General features: G+C 43.3%; 1 protein-coding gene across 4 annotated transcripts in view; it reads right to left on the reverse strand.

Annotated features, from left to right (window-relative positions):
• Positions 1 to 13,174, reverse strand: part of LOC106582297 (BRCA1-associated RING domain protein 1) — a 37,415-nt gene extending 24,241 nt beyond the window's left edge. The window contains exons 1-7 of one of the 4 annotated variants that reach the window (XM_014165234.3): positions 12,933 to 13,174; positions 12,734 to 12,790; positions 12,451 to 12,605; positions 9,833 to 10,926; positions 8,949 to 9,029; positions 8,518 to 8,592; positions 7,832 to 8,007 (exon numbers count right to left, since the gene is read on the reverse strand). In XM_014165234.3, the coding sequence (XP_014020709.2) occupies positions 7,832 to 8,007; positions 8,518 to 8,592; positions 8,949 to 9,029; positions 9,833 to 10,926; positions 12,451 to 12,605; positions 12,734 to 12,790; positions 12,933 to 13,021 (1,727 nt within the window). In that variant the 5' untranslated portion in view covers positions 13,022 to 13,174. Of the gene's footprint in view, positions 1 to 7,831; positions 8,008 to 8,517; positions 8,593 to 8,948; positions 9,030 to 9,832; positions 10,951 to 12,450; positions 12,606 to 12,733; positions 12,791 to 12,932 lie in introns of all 4 variants that reach the window. The other 3 variants (XM_014165233.3, XM_014165232.3, XM_014165235.3) reach the window with 3 other exon arrangements.
• Between the last annotated feature and the right edge of the window lie 1,164 nt (positions 13,175 to 14,338).

Raw genomic sequence — 14,338 nt, forward strand, 5'->3', positions numbered from 1 at the left:
TTCAGCTTGCAAGCCTCCCCATTTTTCCTCCAAACATAACGATGATCATTATGGCCAAACAGATCTATTATTGTTTCATCAGAACAGAGGACATTTCTCCAAAAAGCACAATCTTTGTCCCCATGTGCAGTTGCAAACCGTAGTCTGGCTTTTTTTATGGCGGTTTTGGAGCAGAGGCTTCTTCCTTGCCAAGCGGCCTTTCAGGTTATGTTGATATAAGACTTGTTTTACTGTGGATATAGATACTTTTGTACCCGTTTCCTCCAGCCTCTTCACAAGGTCCTTTGCTGTTTTTCTGGGATTGATTTGCACTTTTCACACCAAAGTACGTTCATCTCGAGGAGACAGAACGTATCTACTTCCTGAGCGGTATGACGGCTGCGTGGTCCCATGGTGTTCATACTTGCGTACTGTTGTTTGTACAGATTAGCGTGGTACCTTCAGGTGTTTGGAAATTGCTCCCAAGGATGAACTAGACTTGTGGAGGTCGTACAATTTTTTTCTGAGGTCTTGGCTGATTTCCCCATGATGTCAAGCAAGGACACACTGAGTTTGAACGAAGGCCTTGAAATACATCCACAGGTACACCTCCAATTGACTCAAATTATTTCAATTAGCCTATCAGATGCTTCTAGTGCCATGACATCATTTTCTGGAATTTTCCAAGCTGTTTAAAAGCACAGTCAACTTAGTGTATGTACACTTCTGACCCACTGGAATTGTGATACAGTGAATTATAAGTGAAATAATCTGTCTGTAAACAATTGTTGGAAAAATGACTTGTGTCATGCACAAAGTAGATGTCCAAACCGACTTGCCAAAACTATAGTTTGTTAACAAGACATTTGTGGAGTGGTTGAAAAACGAGTTTTAATGACTCCAACCTATGTGTATATAAACGTCCGACTTCAACTGTATGCATGTCTGCCTGTCTACACTATGAGGTTGGAATATAATACTGTGAAACGGTAAAATATTAGGATAATACCATTTTAGTGTAATAGCAGTTTGAAATAACTGCCTGACATTTCTGCCTGTTTGTGTTGGTTTGAGTTGAGTGGTGACATCACCAGGTGGTAAATTAGTTAGACCAATAAGAAAGAGAGTTCCCGAACCTCTGCCAATAACAGCTAGTTTTCAGTTTTCCCCTCCCCACTCAGACCACTCACAGACAGTCCTAGTGTAACCGATGTGAAATGGCTAGTTAGTTAGCGGTGGTGCACGCTAATAGCATTTCAATCAGTGACGTCACTCGCTCTGAGACTTGAAGTAGGGTTTCCCCTTGCGTTGCAAGGGCCGCGGCTTTTGTGGCGCGATGGGTAACGATGCTTCGTGGGGTGTCAGTTGTTGTGTGCAAGGGTCCCTGGTTCGAGCCCGGGTTGGAGCGAAGAGAGGGACGGAACCTACACTGTTACACTAACAAAATTCTTGCTTGAGAAATTGCTCTTTGCTAAGAAGCTATTTTTGTTCATTTTTTACCATTTTAATTGAAAACTATGACAGTAATTGTCACACAGAAAATATTTGATATTGAGATAAAAAGGCTGCATCATACCTTTAAGCAGTTCACTGTGCTAGTGCATGTGACAAATAAAACTAAATTGAAACACACACACAAACACTTCTCAGGTAGTCTAAATCCAAACAAAAAAAGACAGCCTGTTCAATGTTGCAGATGCAGAGCTGGGTTGAGGCAGACACTATCGAGATGGATGACTTCAGTGGACATGGCCACAGAGAAATCCTCTTTCTTTCTCTCACCGTGCAGCTCTGTGTGCTAATCAATCCATTAGAGATGGCACTGGCTCTCTGTCTGACTGCGGCACAGTCTTCAGGGAAATTATTTCTCTGGACCAGAGACCAGAAGTCCCCACAAGAATAGTAAATTAACAAACATTGGACCAACTGGGGACATTTTGTTAGTCCCCACGAGGTCAAATTCTATTTCTACGGATTTAGGGTAGAATTAGGTTTAGGTTTTGGGGTTAATGTTAGAGTTAAAGCAATGGTTAGGGAAAATAGAATTTTGAGTGGGACTGAATTCTGCGTCTGTCCCCAAAAGATGAGCTTTACAAGACTGAGGCAGCGTGTGATCATCCGTGTGTGTGTGTGTGTGTGTGTGTGTGTGTGTGTGTGTGTGTGTGTGTGTAGACTAAATTCATTGATAGTGTGTGATGGGGAAGGGTTGCACTTGTCTTGTGGCATCATGACAGATTGTCTCTTTTGCCTTGCAGACGACTAGCAGGCAGGCAGGATAAACTTCAATAAATCTGCTGTTGCTAACCTCCGTCGCCAAGGCCCCGGGCGCCACCCACTACAGCACATCAACATGATGAGCAGTGGTGAAGAGAGAAGGGAAGGTGAGAGAGAAAAGACAGAGGGGAAAAAAGAAATGGAAGGAGAAAGAGAGAAGATAGAAGGGGAGAATATATAGGTAATTGTTCCTTCAGCGCTTAGTTAACGACCGCCACCTTATCAGCATCAAATAATATGCGAGCGTCCTCACACACACACACACACACACACACACACACACACACACACACACACACACACACACACACACACACACACACACACACACACACCAGCCCCTTCAAACCCCATTGGCTGATGTATTCTGAGCCAACCTGCCCCATGAGGTCAAACCACTTGACCATCAAACAACCAATCAGTGTCCGGCTGTCCAGCTAGAATTGTGACTCCGGCTGTCCGCTACCGGACATCATGCAAAACGAACTCATGGTATTTGTGACTGGTGAGTAGGGTTGCAAAGGGTCGGAAACTTTCTGGAACATTTTCCATGGGAAGTTAAGCCCTGGAATTTGGGGAATTTTGCTTAAATTCATCAAAAAGGTTAGCTTATAATAGTGAACCTTTTTTGTGGGATACACATAAGGCAATTCTAGGTATTGCAGCATATTTAGGCTAAACTATCCCCAATTCAATGGAATTGCAACCCTCTGCATGCACAGTGCATTCTTCCATCACATGTACAGCTGATTCTCAAGAACTTGCACAGTTGAGATGCTATGGAGCCCACACTACTACATGGACTGAGTAAAGGAGTATATGCTTTCTGGTAAGTTTTTTGTTACAATACCGGGTGGGGTGAATATATTTTATACGACATACATAATTTTTTTTGTTAACTAGTAAATAGTAGCCTACAGCAAAGTATGTTTAAATAATTTCGAACTTTTAACACTTTCTGCTAGTTAGTTTTTGCTACCATGTGGGTTTAGCTTGCTTGAGCCTGCTAACTGAGGAGTATTAATTCACCTGTTTCCATACACGTTTCATTTTAAAACAATTACCTTACAAAGGAGTTGTTTAATCTAACTGCTTAACTATTTATCTGTTCAAGGAATCGTATTTCTTTTATTTTATACATTTTCTTCCCTAATCTTAACAGGAAAATGCCACGGGCACTATCTGATGTATGGAAAGATTTCACTGCCGCTAATGCAGAAGGAAAAGCTGTGTATTGAAACAAATTAACTTTACACAGGCTTTAACGAAACACGGCTTGTAACAAAACATTTGCAGTAAGCTTTAGTTGTCTTTTTGCACTGAGTCAATTCCTCACGCTGCTGTTTCCAACATCTTATCATCGACTCATTAAGACCAAGCTCCCGTGCAGCAGCTCTATTTCCTTTTCCAACAGCCAGATCAATCGCCTTCAACTTGAAAGCTGCATCATATGCATTTCTCCGTGTCTTTGCCATGATGAGGGTGACAAAATTACTACCGTAATCAGAATGATGGGAACTTTGAGAGCGCTCGATTTAATCTAAACAGTAAACAAAAAAAGTTGTTTGACCTTAACCCGTTCGGCAATTTCATTGGTCTAATGAAAGCTTCATGCCGCCAAAAAACTGAGCACGTCACAGAATGTGTTTTTTTGAAAAAAAAATAATTGAAAGCGGGAAAAATCCATATATTAGCCGCGTCATTGTTTAAGCCGCGAGGTTCAAAGCTGGGAAAAAAGTTGCTTATAGTCTTATAGTCCGGAATTTACGGTAATGTGTATTGGAAGAGATTTATGAATGTTCTTCACCAAGCATACACCCCTCCAACAAGACATGCTTTATCTACTCATTTTCTGGATGCAGAGTTCAAGTGAAGGTCAAGCAAATCATAGCGAAAACAGACTATTGCAATCATCTCTGATGGGTGGTTGAATGTTCGTGGGCAAGGAATAATTAACTTCATCATCTCCACCCCTCAACCAGTACTCTACAAGAGCACAGACACAAGGGACAACGGACACACCAGTCTCTAAATTGCAGATGAGCTGAAGGCAGTCAATGACCTTGGATCACAGAAGGCATTTGCACTGGTGACAGACAATGCTGCGAACATGAAGGCTGCTTGGTCTAAAGTGGAGGAGTCCCACCCTCACATCACACCCATAGGCTGTGCTGCTCATGCATTGAATCTGCTCCTCAAGGACATCATGGCACTGAAAACAATGGATACACTCTACAAGAGAGCCAAGGAAATGGTTAGGTATGTGAAAGGTCGTCAAGTTATAACAGCAATCTACCTCACCAAGCAAAGTGAGAAGAATAAGAGCACCAGATTGAAGCTGCCCAGCAACACCCGTTGGGGTGGTGTTGTCATCATGTTTGACAGTCTCCTGGAGGGGAAGGGGGAGTCTCTCCAAGAAATGGCCATATCACAGTCTGCCGATATGGAGAGCCCCATCAAGAGGATCCTCCTGGATGATGTATTATGGGAGAGAGTGGTAAGCAGCCTGAAACCTATAGCAGTAGCCATTGCACGGATTGAGGGAGACAATGCCATCCTGTCTGATGTTCAGACTCCGCTTGCAGTTGTAAGAGAAGAAATCCGTACTGCCCTGCCCACTTCACTGTTGCTCCAAGCAGAGGAAACTGCAGTTCTGAAAAACATCAAAAAGCGTGAAGACTTCTGTCTGAAGCCCATACATGCCACAGCATACATGTTGGATTCCAAGTATGCTGGCAAGAGCATCCTGTCAGGTGCAGAGAACAACAAGGCCTATGGTGTCATCACTACAGTATCTCACCACCTTGGCCTGGATGAGGGCAAGGTTCTTAGCAGTCAGGCAAAGTACACTTCCAAGCAAGGAAACAAGGGCTTTGGGATGGAGATACAATATGGCAGTCGCGCCAACACATCTCATCAGCCACCTGGTGGAAGGGACTTTGTGGATCTGAGGCTCTTTCCCGTTGCCTCCATCATCCTCTAAATCCCACCAACATCAGCCGCCTCAGAGCGCAACTGGTCCTTGTTTGGGAACACACACACCAAAGCAGACAACAGGCTCACCAATACAAGGGTTGAAAAATTGGTGGCCCTCCGGGGAAATTTGAGCCTGACAACGAGCCATCCTCAACAAGGTTGGAAAGTGACAGTGAAGAGGAGGCCTCAGAATCTGATGTTCAAGAGGTAGACATTGAGGAGGTCCAGGGAGAAGACATGGAAGCCTGAGAGGAAGACAGCCAAAGCTTTAGTTTCTTAGACTATCATTTTACAGATGCATGTTGAAAACGTTTTAAGGAGATGCGATGGATCATTGGCGATCATTCAACATTCCCTTTCTTTTGTTGTTCAGTGAAATCATCCCATGTGAAGATATATATCTAATGGAAAATAAATCTACATTTAATCACACTGCATATATTACAATTAATTCCCTTATATTCCCGTTAATTCCCACAGAAAGTTTCCACCTCTGAATATTCCCCAAAATGTGCAACCCTACTGGTGAGGTAAGCCAAAAGTCTGGTGCTGTCACGTTGAATACATTGATTTTATATCTGTGGTTACAATGTGGGCCACTTCTGCTATCCACAGGATAAAGTGTAATTTTTGCCAAGCAGAGCACGTAGAGTATGGTGAAAACTAGAGACAACTATGGAAAACCAGACTATGTAAGATGGATAAGTGACTAAGGTTTGGTTTTCACTCGCAATGGTGTCAGATAATGAGGATCCGAATAAAGACTATCATAAATACTCATGTGTTCAGATCTCTGTTGAGGCTTGTCAAATGTATGAGATTTGCTTATTTTTACATTTAAAAAAAGTAAAGACTCAGAGCTTCAAAATGGTATCTCGTACACTGTAGTTGGAGGAAACACGAGACAGTTGTGCTGCTTTAAAAGTTGATATACATGTTATCCCACTTAAAAGACAATTAGGAGAAAACTGCCCTTTGAAAGATTTACACTTCCTAGAGAACACTTCTTTGTTTACACATCATTCCCTCTTAAGCCTCACCCACACATGTAAATGCATGTGAGTCAGTATGGCAATGTCCTCCAGAAAGTCATCTCTCTACCCAGCAAAATTCAGGGCAGGAAAGTTTGAGAGCTGTAGCAACCCTTTTGCAGTTGTCCATAGCTATATATTTTCATAAATCTGCGGTAGCAAAGATGATCTATATACTGACCAGGGAAGAGCCCATTCTGGTATAGACAGAAGCCTGTGACATGCAGCCCAATCAGGACTAATCTGTAGGCATGTCCAACCACTCCATTATCTCAACCAATCATGACTAGCGAAGGATCCTGTCTTTCTCCCTGTATAGCTCAGTGCTTTCTCCTTGGCTCAACTAGGCTTAGAATTTAAAATGTTTATTCATATTTACAGATCCCACACAAGTTTAATTAAGGCACATAAAAGTTCCCATGTTCAAAAAGGCACTTCTACAAAAACAAATTATTATTATCTTAAATGAATAACATCAAAAAAAGTATTTATTCAGGGAAACCCCACTGAGACCAGGGTCTCATTCCCAAGGGTGCCCTGATCTCAGCAATACAACAACCAATAGAATGTAAAACAAAACAGCAATCAATACAAAATTATGAAAAACAGTTACATTCCCCAGCAACTAGGTCCTCAATCAACACCATAAACTACCCGACCAGCAACAGAACATCCAATTGTAAGGAGTTCTGCAAATTGTTCCAGCAGTGAGGTGCATTAAAACCAAAAGCGGAATTACCTAATTCAGTGGAGACCTGAGGAACATCAAGAGTTAACCAACCCTGTGAATGGGTTTGGTAAATCATGTTTTTATACTTCAACAACGAAGTCGGAAGCTTTTATAGTAGAGCTTAGTAAATAAAAAGAGAATAGTGAAGTGATCTACTGGACTTTAATGAGGACCAGCCAACCTTTTGATGCAGGATGCAGTGATGTATTAAAACGGTCACCTGTGGTAAAGTGAAGGGTGCTATGACAGACGGCATACAAAGGTTTAAGAATATTAGCTGCTGCATTCTGATAAATGGTGTCACCATAGTCAAGAACTAGCAGGAAAGTTGACTGTACAATCTGCTTCCTGCTGTTCAGGGAGAGGCAAGATCTATTTCTAAAAAAGAAGCCCACTTTAATTCTTATTTTTTTAACTGAAGTACTACATACTATAGCTCACCAGTATGTTTTTTAATCGACAATCCAAAAGCTCAGATTATTTTAGGCGGGAACCTCATCGTTGGAAATATCAATCAATAAATAAATATGTAGACCATCTCTATTTTAGAGAACATATATTTAGTCTTCCTGACATTAAGTACAAGTTTGAAACTAACCATTTTTGTAAGGCAACAAAAACAGATTGCAGCTGGTCTACAGTTGGGGCAATGGCATCTGAGGCGACAAATGCCTCAGATCCTGTAACCAGTCACGTATGAGACTAAGGGTTTCACTGCGGATAACTGTGTGCATTCTGCCATACTCACAATATGCTCTACCATATTACTGTGTATAATGCCATGTGGGATGGGCCACAAGAGTGGCAAAAAAAAATAATACATCAATTCATTCATACTCACAAGACGCTCTGTGAAGCCCCGTGCTGCAGCAGTAGCATGGCGATGCCAGTATGTCCGTTCCTGACAGCGTCGTGTAGAGGAGAATCATTCTTGTAGCCTGGTGTGTTCAACAGCACGCCTCCCCTCTCCACCAACACCTCCACTACACCCTGGTGGCCCAGGTTACATGCCTCGTGCTGCAACACAGGAGCACCGTTATTACATACATTATACATTAACTGCATCTTGCATACAGTCTTCTATGACTATGTAATACATACTAGCACTGATGACATTACAAAAAGGTGCATTTCATTTGAATATACAATGAGGTTGTTCAAGGGATACATCGGAATTTTGAGTCAGTGGAACTCGTGGATACCATTTTTGTGTCTCTGCGTGCAGTTTGAAGGAAGTTGCTAACTAGCGCTAGCGCAATAAAATACCCATAGACTTCATCATTACGCTAACACTAGTTAGCATTGGCTCACGAAACTACCGCTAACTTCCTTCAAATTGAACACAGAAACATAAAAATGGTTTCCACAAGTTGATCGGACTCTGGAAAAGTAGATCATTGGGCAATTTGCCAAAATCTCAAAGTATCCCTTTAAAAAGGCCAAAAGTCATAGATTTGTAATAGTGTATGCATACGTATAACAGCTCTTCTATCCGGCAGGGCAAAGTTAAAGACTGGCATGCTTTACCAACATGTAGATCAGGGGTGTCAAACATGAGGCCCGTGAGGGGGTCCAATCCAGCCGAAGGTGGTTTGAGTAAAACTTTGTACAAAAAGTGTTGGGGAGGAACAAACACAATATACTTTACAATGACTAAAACCAAATTGAAACTGTGTAGAAATGACAAATGACCTACATTCATAAGGTTTGTGTCCAGCCTGCTAATAATCACTGAAATGAAAGCTAGACAGTCAGGGAGCATCGGAAATTTCAAAAACAAATTTTGACGGCAAGGAAATACAACCAATTTTCAATGAGGCCTTCCGGACCGAATGCAGCCCCCGGGAAAAAATGAGTTTTACACCCCTGCCCTGCATCCTATCTGTCTCCTGATGTATATGATTGGATGTATTTGCTGTCTAGACAAGGAGAGACTGAGGAGACAAGGCTTCACTCACCAGCGGTGTCCATCCAGCATTGTCCTTCAGGTTGGGGTCAGCCCCTTGGTCTAGGAGCTCCGTCACTGTCGCTACATCACCCTGCAGTGGTGACAGAGAGAGGAGGTTTAGGGTCAGTTGTTAAATATATGAACATGCCATTCAAACACATTGGCTGATCCAAAATCATCTTAGACCAGCTGCTATTATCAATCAATTACTCTGTGAGGTTGACAAAGATGCATCAGGCCACATGTCTAGGGTGAGGTGTTAGAGACATGTCAACATGTACTCCAAACACAGCATCTGATCCTACACAGGCATCATGGGGCCTGCAGCGATCATAAATCAGGTTCACAGGTACAGTCAGTTACTAGAAACATGAGAACATGCCCTTCACACAACCAGTGTCTGTGTCCCAAATGGCAACCCAAACCCTATATAGTGCAGTACTTTTACATAGGGTGCCATTTGGGAAGCAGACAGTAATACGATCAAAGAGATAGTCCCCCCAGGTTATGTTACTCTTGTATTTTATTGTAGTTTAAGGTTATGTTACTCTTGTATTTTATTGTAGTTAAAGGTTTTCTGAGTGCCTTGTGAATCTAGCTTAAATCGGAATTTCTAAATCTACCTGGTTGTGCGGTGTGGTTCTCTCATGGCCCATAGCACTACTCTTTACTGATCAGACAAGCATTCCATTCCCAGTCCTGGAAGAATAGCAGGGAGCTTAACATAAGCCCTGTAAACACCGCTGTAATCCCTGCCTGGATCCTCCTGAGGTAATCAATGTCTCAACACTGTGAATGATTGATAATAGCAGCAGGTCTGGGATCAGCTGCTACATGTTGACATGTCTCTAACAACTGACCCTGAGCCTGTAACTCATGGCATGTTCATTTCACCTTTATTGCTGCCAGGTGTAGTGGTGTCTCTCCCTTGTGGTTTCTCTTCACCACCGCTGGGCTGTTCTGTGACAGTCTGCCCGGGGATCTCTTCCCCAGGGGGGCTGGGGAACACGGGCTACTGCCTCGCTGCTGCTCTCCTTCTCTGGATCTCCTGGTGCTGGTGGAGGTTCGACCCTGTCTGGGGCTGGCAGCAGGGGAGGGCGAGGTATGCATGGCTGGGAGTGCGACCCTGTCCACTGCCGGACGTCTACCCTGGCCAGGAGATGCTTTGGGTTTCTTTGGGGTACTCTGTGAGATGTTTTTCTCTTCCACAGAGAATCTTTTGGGAGTGCGCTTAGGAGGGGAGGGCAGGTCAGGCTTTGTAGTCGTTTCTTCATTTGGTTTGGAGTGCTGCTTTGCAGATATCTTGTCCAGCTGAGAAGGGGTGGTGTGTGGGCTTGGACCATCCTGGTCCTCAGAGAGTGGGATGCTGTCTCCTGGCTGAACCACCTTCAGGATGCTTCTGCTGGGGCTGAGGATTATGGCATTCCCCTGAGGGAGATCCTCCTTCTGAGGCTCCACAGTGGCAGGCAGGGTGGCGGGGCTTTGGAAGGAAACTCTTTTACTCGACCTGTGCTCTCCTTCCTCTGCAGTGACCTGCTCTTCTTCCTCTCTGACATCTCCTTCTCTCGCTCCACCAAAGCCCCACTGCTGGTTGATTGCCTCCAGCCTCTGTGTCTTGTTATTCTGCTTGGTTTCTTTATGTGTGGTTGGTTCCTGCCCACCCCCGGCTGCAGGCTTCCTGACACCACCACCACCATTTCTCGTCTTCTTAGTCGCTTTCTTCTTCTTTTCATAGTTAGTCGCCCTTTGAGGAGAGGAGGAGCCAGAGTCTTGGGAGGAGGAGTTGAAGTTGAAGACAGACAGGTCTTTGCCTTTAGACTCAGGTAGTGTCTCAGGAGGTCTTGGAACAGCTTTCACAGTCCCACTCCCAACCTCCGGTAGAGGCACCGCCGCAGACTTCTCTACCCGGCAGCGCACCTTGCGGCTGCGGGGACTAAACCAGATCTTGAAGTTCTTCTTGTGCTTTAAGACAGATTTATCTGACTGTGCTGCTGGTGTAATGGGAAGGGCATCTGAAATTAGTACAGGAAAGAGAAAAATACTGGTAGGACACACAAACTGAAACCACACATCAAAACGTCTCACCTAAGCTAAGGACAAAGACTATAATGGCATATGTGAAAGCAAGCGGTAAGGTAGCACTATAATTTTTTCTTTCCTTGTCACGGCACAATTTGTATTCCACTAGTATCACCTGTGGTTGTGTTTGGTTGTCTGCGCTGCATTCATTCACGCGACCTTGCTTGTCACACACCCAGCCTATTCTGCCTAGCAAGCTAGCTAGTATCTAATTTGGTGACCCAGAGGGGCATGTAGCTGCCAGTCAGTGTTCCTCTAACACTGCGGCAACATGAACATCACCCGTTTGTTAGAGCTCAAGTATACAAGCTAAACACCACCATACATAATGGCATTGCATTATTACGGTCATTAAGAGGGATTCTGATGGGAGGGAGAAAAAAAATGAGGGAATACATGGTAATACTTCCATTTGTGCTTAATGCTAAGGGATATAGGCCTACCTTTGTTAAGGAATAATATCACAGGTGAGATGAGGGAAGTGGAAAGGTAGGCCCCTAAATGGCAGGTAATAAAAAGGAATATATTTACAAAGGAATACATATGGGAGCAGTCAGAATTGTACATCAGGGCACACATCTCGTTGCAGTTGTGCATCCTGACGTACAATTTTGACTGTTCCTGTATGTATTATTTTGTAAATACTGTATATTTTGTTAATAGTTCACTAAAGTATATTGCACCATACTGGCCGCTATTTATTTATTTACTTTATTTTACCTTTATTTAACTAGCCAAGTCAGTTAAGAACAAATTCTTATTTTCAATGGTGGCCTAGGAACAGTGGGTTAACTGCCTGGTTCAGGGGCAGAATGACATATTTTTACCTTGTAAACTCGGGGATTCAATCTTGCAACCTTTCGGTTACAAGTCCAACACTCTAACCACTAGGCTACATGCCGCTTACTCGTCTTCATCAAGGAATACTATCATTCATATCCTACAAGTTGTACCTACCTACAGGGGAAACAAAGTGAAAGCATAGTCATAATTATCATGTTGAGTGACACAGTCAGACGTTTACTGTCCTCGGGGGAATAAACAGTGAATCTAAGTTGTGGAAGAGTTCAGTGCTGTCTGTAAATCCTTTATCTTTAGGCTTGTGCACATTGCACAGAATGTGGATCTAGCGTATGTCTGCCGATCATTCAGCGCGCTGTGTTTTAAGAAACACCCGCTGTAGACGTCTGACTGCCAACATTTTCACCCGATTTTATGAAATCGGTCAGCACTCAGCACTTCAGAGGTTATAAGTACTCTCGGCCAGCAAACACTATCGGTGTGTCCGTATCCTAATTATCATGGTCAGTGACAGGCCCAGTCGTTATGATATTATAATATAATCATCTGGGGGTGTTGGGAACAGCAGTAGAAACATTTCCATTCTAACCAATGGACAATGAAGTTGTTTTTATTTTCTAATAATAACATACCGGAGTAATCGGAGCCAGTGGGATTGAGCAGTGAGTCTAGGTTGCCATAGAGTTCTGTGATATTGCTGAGTTGTCTGTTGATCTGAATGTCTTTCACCCAGGCAGGACTGTGACACACCACACATCCCACTCCAGCTTGAGGACCAGCACACGACCTAGTAGTTAGTAAAAAAAGAATCACAAACCATTGATAACCTCAGGGTAGTAAAAGAACAAGCCAAGTAAAGTACAACAATTTGCTCCTACCAAGTTAGCCACTCCAAGAGGGACAGCATCCACTCACCTGCAAAGCATATGTTCACAAACTCCGAGGCACACAGGTTCGTTCATCAGTTTTGAACTGTAATGACAAAGTGTATCAAAGACATGACCATAATCATGTAAGTTAGATCTCGCTATTATTATAAATGACATCAACTAGTTAGCTGCCAAGCATGCCCAGTTTCATAACAAATAAGTCAAGCTAAATGTAGCGTGTTTACCATTTTGAGCACAGCAGAAGTTTTCGAAAATGCGCGACAGCCTCCTTCGTTTTCGTCCAGCCTTTGTCGGTGCAAAGATCAGGATCCATTTAACGAAATGTAGCTACGTTTTCCACTATTTCGAAGCTATATTCGTACACATTTGATATCTTTAAATGACGCAACAGCTGAGTATTGCTGCTGTAGCTTCACTTCCTAGTTTTTTGCTTCTCCCGCCAAAGCGTCAGGGACAAGGGCCTGCCCGTGATGTAATTGCGTATACTTCCCTCCCGCCCTCTTTTTCTTCTTCTTCTTCTATGGGTTTTACAACCGAAAGTGGTGTATTGCTGCCACCAACTGGACTGGTTGAAACCAAAACAAGGTAAAAAGAAAATCCATGCGTAATAGGGAAACTAACTTCATCCAGCCAAATAAAAATAGTACATTGACAAAACAAAAATCCCAGTTGTTCCTTCTTTCAAATCTCCATGTCTCCCTTCTCAGGCTGTAGGGCTTGTGACAACTCCTTTGCCGAGAAATCTATCAGCCCCAGGAACATCTCCGCCGCATCCACAATGATGTCATTCTTCCCGGTCCTTCTGCCATTTATCCCCATAGCTATAAAGGCCACAACAATGATTTCTATCTTCCAGGTCCTTCTCTCCACCACGAAGTCCACCTTCTTAATTGTAAGATGGCGCAGCAGTAAGACGTGTTTGTTTTCGTCCCATGTAAATATTATATTTTTTTGGGGGGGGGTTGTATACCCTTTGGATATGCTTAACACCCCGGCCATCATACATTCTAAACTTGATGCCCTCAATCTCACACCAATTATCAAGGAACCTACCAGGTACAACCCCAAATCCATAAACATGGGCACCCTCATAGATATCACCCTGACCAACTTGCCCTCTAAATACACCTCTGCTGTTTTCAACCAGGATCTCAGCTATCAATGCCTCATTGCCTGCGTCCGTTATGGGTCTGCGGCCAAACGTCCACCACTCATCACTGTCAAACGCTCCCTAAAACACTCCTGCGAGCAGGCCTTTCTTATCGACCTGGCCCGGGGATCCTGGAAGGATATTGACCTCACCCCGTCAGTAGAGGAAGCCTGGTTGTTCTTTAAAAGTGCTTTTCTCACCATCTTAAAGAAGCATGCCCCTTTCAAAAAGTGTATAACTTAGAAAAGATATAGCCCTTGGTTAACTCCAGACTTGACTGCCCTTGACCAGCACAAAAACACCCTGTGGCGTACTGCACTAGCTTCGAATAGTCCCCGCAATATGCAACTTTCAGGGAAGTCAGGAACCAATACACACATTCAGTTAGGAAAGCAAAGGCTAGCTTTTTCAAACAGAAATTTGCATCCTGCAGCACTAATTCCAAAAAGTTTTTGGACACTGTAAAGTCCATGGAGAGTA

Source organism: Salmo salar, chromosome 21 (assembly GCF_965601325.2).
Source record: "Salmo salar chromosome 21, fSalSal1, whole genome shotgun sequence".
Taxonomy (NCBI): domain Eukaryota; kingdom Metazoa; phylum Chordata; class Actinopteri; order Salmoniformes; family Salmonidae; genus Salmo; species Salmo salar.